The sequence below is a fragment of the Cyrtonyx montezumae genome, unplaced genomic scaffold (assembly GCF_038088225.1).
Source record: "Cyrtonyx montezumae isolate F1298 unplaced genomic scaffold, pur_monq_1.0 scaffold_18, whole genome shotgun sequence".
Taxonomy (NCBI): domain Eukaryota; kingdom Metazoa; phylum Chordata; class Aves; order Galliformes; family Odontophoridae; genus Cyrtonyx; species Cyrtonyx montezumae.
Genome location: NW_027071914.1, coordinates 7,084,124 through 7,100,044, shown reverse-complemented (window position 1 = coordinate 7,100,044; position 15,921 = coordinate 7,084,124). Strand labels below are relative to the sequence as shown.

Sequence of the window (15,921 nt, the reverse complement as noted above, 5' to 3'; positions counted from 1 at the left end):
CAGGATACATCTAAAATTAAATTTTATATTTTGCTTACTGAAACTAGCAACAATCAACAGAATTAGTAGGATCTAGAATATTTTCTGTTAGTTCTAAAGTAAAAGTAAATTTATTCTAGTTTACCTGGAGGGTAGCACGCACATTATTACTCACACCTCATGTATGTTGGCATAATTTCTCACTTTCACTCAAGTATCTCAGAAAAAAGACTAAGTGCTCACCACGGGCTCTTGAGTTCTACTCTTCCCTTGAGAGGGCCTCACCATACTTTCTTACCCGCATCTTTTTGTATCACAGTGTTTAGCCTTAGTACAAAATGAAAACCACTCAATTTCTGGAAGAAACCTTCCCTGTCACTAATTATATATATCACATTAAAAGTCAGAAGGTTATTGAAAAGCAAAAGATCTCCTTCCTTCCAGGTAATACATCTTTCCTAGTGACACCTGAGCAAAAACCAAACATTTTCTTTCACACTCTGAATAGTGACATCAGAGAGTATTATGGCTTATACTATAACTTCAGATAAACTAATGTGCAGTTTAAGGTTTCAGCCTCTGTGGCTTTCATAATTACTTCATACAGTAAATACTGACCAACAACATACGCTTTGTAAAGTTTCATATTTGAGGAATATAAATAAGCTGTGAGCTCCCTGTGTTCACACTATACTTCTGTGAAACAAACAAATATAAGAGCAAAACAAACCCAACCCTACACAAAGAATGGAAAGGAATTTGTGAAATGAAAGAAAAACTTTTACAGTATAATACTATAAGACGACTTTTATTTATGATAATGGGTACCATTATTGAAGAACAGACTTTGAAGAGAAATTCTGTATTTTGATGTGGCACTTTTGTAATTTTCTTTGAATTGGGAAAAATTGCAACACGATTCATACTTGAAATTCCACACTCATCTGCAAATCTTATTGCATTGTGCATGAAATGCAGCCAGAAAGCATTTGAAATAAAAAGTAACAACTTGTCTTGGAAAGTTTGTCATGGGATGAAAGTTTGACTACATATCACAGCCCATAACTGGACATGAGCATACACAACTCCCTTGATAACAACAGGTGATGTCTATGTCCAGCAAATCCCTTTTCAGGCTCAATTAGTTATCTCTCATTTGAAAAATGAATACATGTTTTATGCTCAAAGCAAAGTCAAAAGGCCTCCTATATTTCCCACAACTGTTTTCCTCCTATTTGTTAAAGAGAGAAGAAAAGCTCAGTAACATGTTGGAAAATTACTCATTTAAAGTAAGGACAAAAATTTCAAATAAGTATTATATCAAAAGTACTCCTATATACTAATTTAAAGCACTGACAAAATTATATGGGGGAAAAATATCTATACATGAAAAAATTTCCTTTGATATTTGGAAGATACTGAAATTTGAGCTCATTTCAGCAATTTGAACATGTTAGAGGTAGCACAGATACAATAGCATGTGGCTTTTGCTTTGATAAATATTTTCAGTCAAACAATATTGGGAATTTAATTTTGTAGAATCCATCAGAAATTCATATTTTTTATGCAGTTCCTGAAAAGTTTTCTTTTGTCGTTACAGAAATTTTTTCCACAGTGCACTAAATGGCAAAATCTACTTTTCCTATAAAATTAAAGCTCTATGGAATTAAAAAAAAAAAAAAAGGTATATTTTCCAATGAAAACACCCTAAGAGAGTCTTCCAAGAGGGTGGTGAGGCACTGAAATGGGCTGCCAGGAGAAGTTGTGGATGCCCCAGCCCTGAAGATGTTCAGAGCGAGGTTAGATGGGTCCCTGGGCAACCTGATTTAGTGGGTCACAGCCCTGCCCACAGCAGGGGGGTAGAACTAGATGGTCTTCAAGGTCTCTTCCAACCCAAACCATGCTATAGTGTAAACAAATTATTAAGGTGATAGCTACCAAATCTTTCCTTTTTAAAACAGTCTATTAAGTGAAACAAAACAAAAAGTGAAATGGTATTGCCTAATCCAGACTGAGAAAATACTCATCAGTATTTTTGTACTGAAATATGAATGCTGAGTTATTTTCTGTTAAAAGAGGTACGATACCTTCAGTCAATCTGGATGTTACGTGTTAAGCATTATGACAGTGGTAAGCATAACACCAGAAAGATTACAAATTGTAAAGAAATCACACAAATCTACATGAATATTTCAGGCTAAGGTACGTACTATGACTGACAACATTCATTTGCACAGTATGTGTATATATATATGTTCTTTTACAAATATGTAGCCTTCACTTTCCCTGGTCCTTTATTTTTAATTGTTCTCTACCTTTCAGTAGAATGGCAGAGCACCATTGGTTTCCTTCAACTACTAATTGGTCAACCAACTTTTGGCACATTGGACAAACAATTCCCCTTCCCCCACACAAAACAACAGCACATCTACCCACTCGGGACTCGATCATTTAACTTCTCTTTAAACCACTGCTACATTCCTCTACTGATCACTGCTACAGTCACTGGGACTGTGAGCATATGCTATTTCTTAAAAACCCAAACAAAACTAGTGCTTTTTGCTTCAGTATCTGTGCAAACACCCAACCCAATTATTATCAGTCAAAGGTTTAGCTCTTTCAATAAATAGCAGGAAATACCTGAATGCGGTTGGGAAACCTCTGACCATCATCATCTTGGAAAGATGATAGGCACTATTTGTTTTCAAGTTTACACCTTTAAATGGTAAAGTGTGTGTTTCATAAGCATGATAATATCTTAGTGCACACTAATATGTGTACATGAGTGTCTTGGACATAGTTCCTCAGGGAATGAGTGGTACACACTGCTGTTGAAACTAAAATTCGTTTCTCAAATGCCTCTCTAATTTGTATCACTACACTCACATGAGCGTTAAAAAAAAGAAGCTGTGAGAGACAGTGAGACAGAGATGATTGTCAGAATCTAATTTGCCATCACATTTGAAATACACTTAATATTTTCATAAAGGGGATATGTCCATACTGCAAATTTACATATTTATGATTTAGCAGAAACAACCAAAATGTTATAAAAACAGACCATAGAGTGGGCCAGCAACTAAGGTGTTTTAAAATAACTTTTTGTCCTGAATAGAATTTTTCTAAGTCCCACTTTTGGCTGTACAACTGATTTGAAGAGAAATCCAGTTCTTGCTTCCTGTGTGGCTTTGTTTCTTAGTTCACATAGTAAAGCCAATAGACAATATTGAAGAAGGAAAAAACAACAGGGAAGAATATGCGCGACCATCTATCTATGGCATTTACATCAGTCAAGTCAGGGATGGTAATTTTCAGTTGAGATGCACGTCTCCGTAGCCTACTTTTCTTCTGTGCCACATGCCGCTCCAGGGCATTGCGACCAAAGCTGTGTCTGGGTAAGCCAGCTTTCCGGTACTGGATGCTTGAAGTGTCATAGGCCAGCATCGTGCTCCTAGGGTCCCCAAGCCCCATCACAGCCTCAGAGGCAGCCATCTCATTTTTAATTTCAAGAGTGCTCAACAAAATGTTTTCATGCGGGTCCATCTGTAAGAAACAAGACAGCAGATTTAATAAGGTAAGAAAAGAAGCCCAGTCAGTTACAAACTGAAGCCATGCTGACAAGAGCTAGATCCAAAAATACTGATTCTTTGGATGCCAGCCTGTCTGAAAGGCTTTATGCATAGCTGTGCCTAACTATTGTTGTTTATCTATAAACTCAAGGAGCAATAAGGCTGAAAATACATAACAGAATAGACGGTGTCTCCCTAGATACAGTGTTTAGTGAGTAGAAGCAATACTCAGAAATGGTGTATATGATCAGCTCCTGAATGTGGAATTCTGCTATTGGTTATGGTATCTGGAGCTACTATTGTGCTTTTCAGGGATTTTGGAAGAAAATCAAATGGAAAAGGGCCTGCTTTTTTCTTTGGTTTGCTCTGTTTCTTTCAAGTAAAAGCTTCTTGCTCTGACAAAAGCTTTATGTACTCACAAAGTCTCTCTGCCTCAATATACAGAACCCCTGAGCAATGCATAGGAGAACAGTCAGTCCCCATATTCCAAACAGGACAGCTGGCTGCTTGGGAAAGATGCTGCCATAGTATAATCATACGTGTGTGGAATCCCTATTCCCCAGCACTAATGTGCTACAGAAGTGTGGTGTGCATGCTCTAGAGACCCAAACACTGGAATAGTGGAAGCCTACAATTTTGAGCAAGGAAAATATACACATACAGAGTTCAGACTGTAATCACATCAAATGTACAATGAACAGCTGTTTCAATGGGTAGTTTTAATTACTGTATGTTTTTAAAGAAGTTCAGAGAGAAAAAAATAATGCATATTTGTAAATAAAACTTAGAAAATTAAGTGGACTTCAAAGATTAAGTAAATTCTATTTACTCCTAGTTGGTCTGGAATTAGATCTGAAGTATGATTGGAGAACTTCAAAGTAATCGGTTTAGAGAAAATAAATACATATAAGTTATCTAGGAAATTCTAATTCTCCTCAGCTTCTCCTCTATGTATATATTTTGAAATGTGTTAGAATCATAGAATTATAGTGAGTAACAAAATATTCTAAAAGTCAATAATGGCCAATTAGCAGCTAAATAAATACACAGACTTGAATGATGTCAGTGCACATACATTCAGCATCTAATAAGAAATGGAACTGTCCCAGAGCTCCTTTAAGAATCATTCATCTACATTAATCACATCTTAAATGTATACTACAATTTCTAAAAGTGCACAAATTGTGACTTTCATGGATTTCTAAACAATAACATGGCATTAATCTCCTCTGTAATATTTCACATGGCACAATGAGTTGAAAATATTAACTTCCAAAGAGGATCCACTGCACACTATTATGGATTGGGAACACAAGTACACGCAAAAATATTTCAGACCGACTGAAACACTGTCATTTGAGTGATTACATCTGTTCAAGTGATGCATTAAGAATTGCCATCATTGAGATGCCAGATTTCCCCCCCATTTTCTCCTCAATCTGTGAGTTTGCACACCTCTAAGTTTCTTTCTATTTTAGTTTTAGATTTAGTGATTCAGTGTGAAACAGCCAACATTACCAAATGAAATCTTTGAATTTGCAAGCTTGCTAGAGAAATAAAGTTGTTGTTGTTGTTGTTGTTTTTTGTGGGTTTTTTTTTTTTTTTTTTTTTTTTTGAGGAACACTGTAAAAATAGAAAAGCTGGGCTGAAATCCAAGACAAAACTCCTCTAAGGACTTCACAGTATGATACTGAACATGGGAAGGAAATATTCTAGCCAGGAAGGCCATCAGGTCAATTTTCATCTACACTGAATAGGATTAAGGAAAAAAATCCGTTATGTCATTGTAATACAAATAAAAGGAAGCAAATGGAAAAGTTATCAAATAGATGTATAAAACTTCTCAAGAGAGCTTGTGATTTTTATTTACTTATTTTTGGAATCAGTGCTGTTATTCAGAAAATGCTGAAGAAATTTCTGTGGTAAGTCAAAATTGGCTGTCATTTTTGTCATATGATCTCAGAAAAATAAGGCTTCCATTATCCTGAATTTAAGAATATTTAAAAGAAAGTAGTTAAATTGTCTTACAAGAGGGGTGCAAAGCCATTTGGATACTACACTGTACACAGTGTCACATGCTCTTATCAAGAGAAAAGAAGTTTTAGTCCAAATGACACAAGGGGAAATTTGACATAACATCTAGTGCAATATTTTTAACTCAAAGCCTAGAGCATGGGTGATATACAGTGTTATGTGCTTTGAGATACTATCTTTGGAAAGGCTTTGGCATCAAATTTGCTCATAACTTTAATATTCATGGGCTGAATCTACTCTAAACATTTTATCCTTTTGATCCATATATTAGAAATTTGAGCGCTCTTTATGCACTTGTACTCCTACATAACACAACAAAATTCATTTTAGTCCGACAGATACAGATATATTTGATATAAATATGTTTTAGCGTACAGGTTGTATCATTCCTTCAAGTTGACTTTTTGGTTTGATTCGTTTGACATTGGATTTCACATTAAAATCACTGAAGTAAGAGATTTACTGAATATACGGTCCTAACATAGCAAATTGCTGCAGCTATCTAGCAATTTTGGCAGCAGTTAGTGATACTAGTGATGCTGGGCAGAAAGATCATTCAGCAATATTTTAAGACTATCTTCTAGGGCAAAGTGTCTTCTGCACATGTCACATTGATATAAGAGTTGGAACAAAGCGTTTCTCAACATTTCAAGAATTTTTATAAGAAATAATTCAAAATACAGCAAAAATTAGGGATGGGCGAACCATCAAGTGTTAGAATAGCCACGTAAACACCACAAACGTCAGCTGCTTCTCTAGCACTAATCTGACCTTCCTGAACCTGAAACAGTAGATTGAGAGCTACAAGAACTGCATTTTTAATGGTATTTTGAATTCCCAATGAGAAGAACTCCTAGTTCCAATTCAGAATTACAATTGAGTGCGAAAATAAAAGAAACAACAAAATATAACAAAAATAAATTAATCTAAATTTTCAATCTCTGACCACAGGTTCCTTGTCAGATTAGAGAGCTGGAAGTGCTGTTTTCACCCAGCAGGTTCGCCCAACTCTAAATAAAACATGCTTTTGCGACTAACAGAAGCTTGAGATAGAATGGTAATGGTTTACATTAATTGTACACAGCACTGCCCACTCTAAAGGATCCCAAAGCGCTTTACAAGCATTAGAAAAAGAAGAACCACTTCACTTCCCAGTGAAGTGCAATCACCTCTGCAGTAAAATGTTGGGACTGACAGTGCAGAACCATACACTATATTTTAGTTGAGGAAATGGAGAATGCTATAGCCAATCGAAACTATGGGGTGGGTGAGTGGTGGTGGGGAATGTTAGGTAAGCAGAACAGTTACAAAAATTGTTATTTGGCCAGATGCTTGGTGTTGAGATGACCACTCTATAAAAAAAAGTGCCATGGGATCTTTAATGACCATTAAGTGGTAAGGACCTGAATCTTAAGTCTCTGAGGATAAAAACATTAGAAAACAATGAAAGATACCTTTGTTGAATACATTTCTGGACAATGATATGTGCCAATTATTCTTCTGTCCTGTAAGTTAATAAAATCAAGACCAGTTTCCTTAGAGATATGGCAGCTATTATCTTTCATTTAAAATTAAAGCACTCTAGGGTATTAATAGGACAACTAATTAAAAGATACAGGGACCTCTAAGCCAACAATTATCATAAGTACATTCTGGCTTCAGAGGTGCTATTACTGCCTTGCCCTGCTACTCAAGGTAACATAACTTTGTGATGTAAATGTATTTTTTCCAACTGGTCACTGTGACCAAGGAAGATATGATGACATGAAAATAATTGTTAAAATTATTCTGGGGGAAAGTAAGTGCAAAAAGTGATTTCAAAAGGAGGTGGAATAAGGTTAGAAAGATCTCCTGGTGCTGAAAGATTGTTCAACCATAGAACTAAACTCTTTATGGTGAACAGGAGAGTTCAAACTTAAAGGACAAATTCCCAAAGGCAAGGAAGAGAGGGGAGATGCAAAGATGAGGAAAAAGCAGAAGCAAGGGCCATGGAAATAAAACAAAAAAAGGTTAACACAGAAGTGGAGAAGAAATGACCAAAGCTAAGCAACCATGCAAAAGGATGTATTTTTGTATTAAAAAGGGAAAAAAAATCAAAGGTGGATGAAAAATTATATGATATAAATGATATTCACTTAGAGGTTCAGGTCAACCAGTGGAAAAGTTGATTCCAGAACCCTGGAAGTGGCCATGACCTTTTTAATGGCCTCAAAGGGAATACAGGGGGAAATGTAGTAATGTTACCATTATATATTCTTCCTGCTATTTAGAAATTCCAAAATGATGGCTATCTTGAGGAATTCCTCTTATGCTAATATATTAGCAACTATAACATACAAAGATAGCAACTATAACATACAAAGATATTGCAACTCACAATCATACATGCAGAAAGACATATGCACATTAGGAATCCTCCAAGTATGACCACATTTCTGAGAGCATTAATATATAGTAAACCAGCACCTGGGTGAGAAAGTTTCACTGATATGCCAAAGAGTCTAGCAGTAAGAGATAAATGTGTATTGATAAATAGAAAATATATATAAAATTTACTCGTTTTCTTTCTCATATTCTGTTCATCAGACAGCAGGACTAAAATTTCCAACTTGAAAAACCTTGAAAAACAAAACTATTATAAATTCCAAAGAAATTTCCATTAGTTAAGTAAAGCTGCCATTAATCAATAGAAAATTATAAGTTAAACTATTAAAGGAGAACATAAGTAGCTAATCCATTACAGAAATTAACTCTGGAGATAAAGGTTCAGTATTTATAGGTCCTGTGAACCAATACTGTTAAGAAATGAAAATGCAAATAAATATCCCTTTATCAATGAAAGCCTTACAGTCACGAAAACATTACATGCCTAGATATATAATTTAATTTGGTAGAGATAAAATCTTAGTATTATACATAGGATTGTTTCCCACCTCTTTGAAGCAGAGCTTTTCTTTGAAAACTAGCATCCCACTCCTGACTAGCCTGAATAGCTCTGACAGTATTAAGTGGAAGTACAAAATGCACATTATATATAATAAGGATCTTCAACATCATCAGTAAGTCTAATCAGTAATTGCCTTACTGATTAGAAGCCACTATTCTCTGGGAATTGCATTGACTAAACAAGAGAGTAAGTATCATAGAATCACAGGTAGATAGGTAGTCTTGAATAAGCTGTTGCTAGTTTTTACTCTGGAAGAAAAAAGAACAGATAATTTTCAAGTAGCACCTGCTTACAACTGTATAGAAAATTCACTGAGATGAGGCTGTCTGAACTAATAAAACAGAAATGCCTAATAATTCAAAACATGTGTATGTGAAACAATGCTGTTAAGAATGTAACAAACACTGCATTTCCACTGTCTGTACAAGACTTAAAACTATTTTCAGGACTGAGGTGGTTATTTATGAAACCACATTAGCATGCATTTACTCAATTTATCTTATACACCTATACGTCAAATTGTGAAGTATGCAGTTAGAGGACTGTAAAATTGGCTGACATAATTTCAAGTTACAGTTCTTGGTTTCAGACAAAAAAAAAAAAAATGTGGAGAAACTCTGCATATTCAACTGCAAATTTCTTTTGGCTCTCAAACTTTTAACTTAATGCCTAAAAATTTAAGCAAGAAATCAGGTCAGTGAAAGTTTAGGGGAAAAAAAACACATCAAACAAACAAAAAAAACCTTGGTGAACATGTGAAATCTGGACACAGAACTACAAGTCATTAGAGAATTACTTAAAATTCAGTTTCTAAGCATCTAGTGTTACTCCCTAACATACGTAATTTCTTGATCATTATCATTAGAAACAGTTTCTCTAGAGTTCTACAGTACAAACAACATTAGTTGTATGTACTGTAGAACTCTAGAGAAACTGTTGAAAACATATGCTTCCTTTTGGTGCCCATCCATTCAAGATTCTACACTTGAGACACTCCAGAATAGGTGCTCAAATACAATGAAAGAATTACCAGGGACTTTGTTTTTTAATCAAAATGGTGAAATAGAACTTGTGCAAACTGCTGCATGGATTGAAACATTCTGAACCAAAATCCAGCAAGTCAAATAGGCAAAAGCAAGAGGAAGATAGGGAGAAATGGGAAAACAGCCTGCTGCTATCCTGAACTCAAAGCTGATATAAAAACTCCCTTAGTACTATGATTACTATTTATTCACCTACTCATTTTTGACTAAAGCATCTTAGTAAAAACAAGAAAGATAAACCAGGAGTGCAGTGTGATTCCTCAGAGAAGAAACTTCCTCCATCCCAGTTTTGGCCAAGGCAATTCATCCTAATGCAAACTTTAGTGGAAGGAATACATGACAAAGTCTTGATGTTACACATACAAGTTCATATTGATAATATTTAAAGGTAATTGCCATCCCTTTGGGAAACTTCAGGTACAGATTTCAATTTTTCCCTCCCTGTGACTGCCAAACCATAATTCAAATCAACTTCTCGATTCTGATTGTATCTTAAAAATGAAACACTTCTACAAAACAACAAAAAACTCTACTCAGTAGTGCAGATAAATGTCTTGAGGAAAAAATATTTCTGAAATACTGCATGAAAAAATGTTCTAAATGTTCTAACATGGGATTTATTTCTTTATTTACTATTGTTGAAAGAATTAAATTATTTCAGTCTTAATGATCTTACAGCTTAAAAAATCACAACAAAAGATAAATCTTCATAATTAACAAATAGAGTATAGATGTGCAGAAATTACACAAGAGGGAACTGAAATGTCTTATCAGTTCAGTGTACTATCATTCTGTTTATAAATATTTCTGGTATGACTTTTACAGTTTGAAATTTATTTCCCCTAGAGTAGTCTAATGAAATCTTTTTATTTGCAGAAAGAAACTAAACAGATGATCATCTTAGTCGATATTGATAAAAGAAAGGTAGCAGGGGCTGACAAACATCCACCTTCCTCATTACGGTAAAATTTTTTACCACTTGCCACTCCTGCATGAGACAATTCAGTGATCTCAAAATTCATGAGCACAACTAGGTAATATCTCCTAGCACATAATACTCATCATAAAGAGTTACTATTTTTTTCTCTTTTTTTTCTTAATGAAATCAGTTGACCCACGGCCATGCAATTAAACTCTGTCAAACTGTTCAGAACTGATACATATTTTTTTTTTCCCCAAGATTAAGCAGCCAGACACCTATTCTAGTCTGCACCTATATACCTTTCTTTGACTTCATCAAGCATCATCTTACCATTTGGCTTTTTAATGAAGTTATTATTTACCTGCAATCCGAATAAATATTAAAATGGATAACAGACTTTTTTTCCTAATCAAAAGTGAATTTAATTCAGGATCACTTTTCGATAACAGATCTATAGTTGTACTATAAAAGTAAAGGGGATAACCTGCTTTCAACAAATGGAATGCACACGCACCATTCTTATGTTAATTAAACATGGCATTCAGAGGAGATTGGCTGCAGAAACCAACCCTCATGCAGTCGACTTGACCTTTATTCAGATGTCACGTTGAATATCACTACGTTTCATTGAAATGTTTCACCTTCTGACTGCTTCTGCAAAGTACTGCAGGCTAAAACTGGGGCTACCTCAAATTTCACTCCTGTCACACCCTCCAGTTTCAAGCACACACGGAAAGGCTGGCTGAGCATCTTGTGTGTTGCTGGTTGTTCCATTTGCAGTTATACCTTGATAATGCTAGAATGTAAATCGAGGTGAATATCTGAATTTCTATAGTTTATTCCTAGTTTTACAACATGCCTTTCAATAAGCTGTAAGGAATATCCTACCTGCCTGACTCAAGATTCAGCTCTCATGCAGTTTTATGTGTGCTTTAAATAAATGGAAAACTTTCTGTAGGAGAAAGAACACTTTCACTGAAATCTGGACAGTGACAGCACTAGCTCCTGCGATGCACAGAAGTGAGGATATGAGATTTTAAACTGAAATTTTAGGGGCTTCAAGTTGCTATAACATTTTAACATCCTGTTAAGTTCAGTGAGTCAGTACACATACGTGTTCTAAGATACCTCTTAAAAAAAAATCTTCTACTGCATTATCTTCTTACTCACATATACCAGGAGATTGATTGGTGATCCAGGAAATTGTCATCTTCAGTCTCATATTGGTGCAAATTTGCATACGGTGTTCTTTCTGTTCCTTTGTGAGTGGTCATGAGACCCATCTGGTGTAAACTTGGAGGTATTTCAGCATCGTCACCATCACTTCCAGTGTATTAATATTGAACTCTGTATACAGCTCTTTGGCTGTCATCTGCCAATTCATGTCAACGAGCTGATCAAGATGCTCTTCATTTTGTGTTTTTCTGTGCACAGCTGCTGAGAACTTGGCTTTCACATCACTACTGTCACTGCTGAAATGCACCACCCACCACCTAATTGTGCTCACATCCACTGTTTGATCTCCATAAACATTCAACAAGTGTCAGTGAATGCCAATAGGTGCCATTTTTCCATATACAGGAATTCAATGACTCATCTTTGCTTCATACGCACTTCCATGGCAGATACAATTTTGTCAGACTGCCCCTATGCTGCTATCTGTAGCACAGCAACAAAAAGTAACTAATTACTGCTGGGAAGGTTCAGTCTGTACTACCATCCCACCAACACCTGTCTCTGACATAATGGGCCAACATAATAACATAGGAAGCATTACTTTCAGAGCAGCCCTTCTATACAAACAATTTATCTGAAGAGTTGCATAATGCACTGGCATACTTTCCTTCTTTTCCAGAAGGAATTTTGTGAGTATTAATACTCACAATGACAACAGCATGATTGCAGTGTTAGAGGTAGAATTTTATTTATGTGATTTTTTTCACCATGTATTTCAGGTATATAGCCTGTACACTCTCGTAGCATCAATTTGCTTCAAGCTAGGTTGGAAACCTTAAGGTTTGAATTACTACTGCAATGTAATCATTGCTAAGCAGCATTCAATGATGTATTTAGATTATGCAGAACTCTTCTGCGAAGTGGCAAATTGAATTACTTTGAATAAATATAACAAATTTTATATAAGAAATATTAATTTACATTAACCACTTAACTTTTCAAAACATAGCTAACCTAACTATGAAGAAAAATATGAATATAATTAAAACTCAGCATGAATAACACAGGTGCAAATGAGGAAGATAGAATTTGGAGGCAAGACGTAACAAATCATTATCCGATTATTCCTGTTTGGTTACCTATCCGGAGTAAAACAATCCAAGTCCTACATTCTGTTTCTTGTTAACACCCTGGTATCCTGGGTATTTTTGGACTCCAATGTCCAGAAAAAGATTCATAAGGTGTTCTTTCCAGAGTTGGAACCACAGCCTTTCTTTAAAAACAAGAGCCCTGATCAAGGAACTGATACCACATGTATGATCATACCAACCAGTATGATCACTCTGATGTCTGATGCTCATGCAGTGTTTGTTGCTTTGGAAGAGGACTTTACAAAGTCTATGCTGAATATAGTAATAGAGTTGCATAAAAGTTTTCATCCTTCTGTTTTGAGATTTATTTGTGGGTTTAATCTTTTCTCGCATCATCCCTGAAGCCACAAGCACAATTTCAGAAGATTCCATTTAAATGAGGAATCTAGTAATACCACAAAAGAATACTCATACTTCATAAAGCTAGTCGTTTGATAATGCATCATAATTAGAGATGGAGTGTTCATTTGGACCTATTCCAGAATACTTGGGTTTTGATGAAAATTTGGATCTGAACAAATTTCTACAGTTAAGACATGTTTCTGGTTCTTGTACACCAAAATAATTATTTAATATCTGGTCCCCTTTCAAGGAGAAAATATTCAGATCCATTGAGTATAAATCTTTTTTTTTTACTGCTGTTAAATAAAGAGCAACTATCAACTTCTCTCCTCCTCCCTAAAGCAGTCCACGTGCAGTAGGACAAATTTCTACCTCTTTATCCTCTCTCATTTCATTATCCATTACTTAAAGGATTGCAAACTTGATGAGCAGATCAGTGTTATACAGATACTAAAGATATGGTTCACAGATTATGAACCATAATGGTCTGGAAATTAACCTAAAGGCTGAATTTCAAAAACATAGGTAGCAAGAAGTTTTTCCTATTATGCTCCCCATTAACTTTGTGACCTGGTGAATTCCTGCTATAGACATCCAAGGTATTTTTCCCTGCTTATTGGACTGGATTAGTACACTAGATGGTGCCTTCCAGTTCTAGTTTGTGATAAGTAATTTGCCAATAGACTTTGGTATTCTATTCTATGTCTGATAGATCTATCATATGAATAAGTATGTAGAGAATATCACAAGAAAAACAGTGCTACTGGATTTTCTTAGTTCATAGGTTTGATTGTTTAAAGGGAAACAAATTGTTAAAAATTACTTTTGAAAAATGAAATAATAATTATTTGTAACATGAATGTTTACTTATGACATATAATGTAATAATAATGAAAGAAAAAGTGTATTTGGGATTTCAAACAGTCTTTAAGAACACTGTAATATTAAATTAAGAATGAATTATCTATGATAACAGACCACCAAAATTAATCTAATCATTTATCCCAAATTAAAAGAAAAGTAAAATTACTGAAGAGGTGAGATCTCACACACAAAAATATAACCTTCTATCTTAAAAGACAATAAAATAATACACACTATAAAAACTATAGCTGTTTTGCTTTATCAGTATGAGATGGTTTTTGTAGTTTCACCGTCTGTCCACAGACATGTTATGACAGTGCAGAAATTCTGAACAAACATGAGAAATTCCATTACCAGAGCTGTATGAAACTTACATTTCCTCTCACAAATAATCATTTTCTGATTTAAAATATTATCATCATTATTTAATTCAAATTTGTTTATTTCCCTTTGGAATGTAATGCTGAACAAAGAACACAAAATCTTACCACTAAAAAAAATATGGAGAGAATTTAACTTTAATTAAGTTTCTGATTTTGCATGTGTGTAAAACTTCATACATTTCACACTGAGTACATTTTAGCATTCAACCCAGATCTGGCACAGTGTGAAACTCATCCAAAACTGCCACAGTGAAAAATGACAAGGGCTTTATGGTGTTTCATTTTCATTAAGCATAATGGACATGTTTTCTAAAAGTGTGCATCTTGGCAAATGTCTTTTCTGCCTCAATTCCCCCTCCCCAGGGGACCATTTTCAGATTCAGAATTAAGTGCACAGCAAGTTGATACTTTATTTCTGAGCAGTTTCTCATTTAGTCAACATAATTCTAGGCCATTTTATTTTGAAAATATGCAAACTTTTCAAGCTTTAAACACTTCTGTAGCAAATATTTTTTATCCAGAGCATTTGAAAGATTTATTAAATAGGTTAAATTTAAGTTTTATTTCCCATGTTCCATACAGCTCTTACTAGAATGTTAACCACAGCCATCATTTTGGATCTGTTCCTTCACAAACAGATTAGAAATATTTAACTGAGAAAACACCTTACAGTAAAGCTTATCTGAGTGCATGCTTTAGAAAAAAACAATTCAGTTTTCCAGGCTAGAGGGCAGCATTCATTGCTGAAGTAGCTAAGTACGAGGCCCTGCAGAAATCTACGATAAGATCATAATAACCCTACTTCATTTTCTAATAGGAATTACACTTAAAAGCTCTGTCTGGCAGAAGTGCAAGTCTACTTTAATCATGGGGCAATGCTAAAACATATATCTGTTTAAATTTACCTTATTGACATCCATTCGCAACTTCTCGTTGTTGGCACTGGCAGCTTTTTCTGCTGCTTTCTTTTGACGCTGAGGTCCTCTGCCAAAGAAGATGTAGTTGACCAAAGCATACTCTAGCAGAGCCATGAAAACGAAGACAAAACATCCCATAAGATACATGTCAATGGCTTTCACATATGGAATTTTGGGAAGAGTCTCTCGAAGATGAGTGTTAATTGTTGTCATCGTGAGGACAGTTGTGATTCCTGAAAAAAATAAAAATAAAAAAAATAAATAAAAAATTGGGAGAAGTCTGTTGACTGAATTCATTTTTAAAATTTCTAGTATCATAGTTCATAATAATCAACTGCTAGTGCTGCAAAGAATTGTAGATTCTGGTGTTTCATTACATTTATTTATTTATTTATTTTCCTGGTAGGAAAATGAACATAAAACCTTGGCTCATATTTCTTTGCCAGAAACTTTTTTGTACAGCAAAGAAAATTTCTAGTAACAAACAGTAGTTGGATTGTACAAGTACACTCTTAACCAGCTGAACCATTACCTACTGGAACAGCCTCAGTTACAAATTACCAGGCATGAGTCACTGTATCTTGCTTTCCTCTA

General features: G+C 34.9%; 1 protein-coding gene across 2 annotated transcripts in view; it reads right to left on the bottom strand.

Annotated features, from left to right (window-relative positions):
• Positions 1-1,694: 1,694 nt before the first annotated feature.
• Positions 1,695-15,921, bottom strand: part of GABRB2 (gamma-aminobutyric acid type A receptor subunit beta2) — a 126,207-nt gene continuing 111,980 nt past the window's right edge. Inside the window, exons 8-10 of one of the 2 annotated variants that reach the window (XM_065734509.1) lie at positions 15,316-15,560; positions 7,037-7,087; positions 1,695-3,522 (exon numbers count right to left, since the gene is read on the bottom strand). In XM_065734509.1, the coding sequence (XP_065590581.1) occupies positions 3,175-3,522; positions 7,037-7,087; positions 15,316-15,560 (644 nt within the window). In that variant the 3' untranslated portion in view covers positions 1,695-3,174. The remainder of the gene's footprint in view (positions 3,523-7,036; positions 7,088-15,315; positions 15,561-15,921) is intronic. The other variant, XM_065734510.1, reaches the window with a different exon arrangement.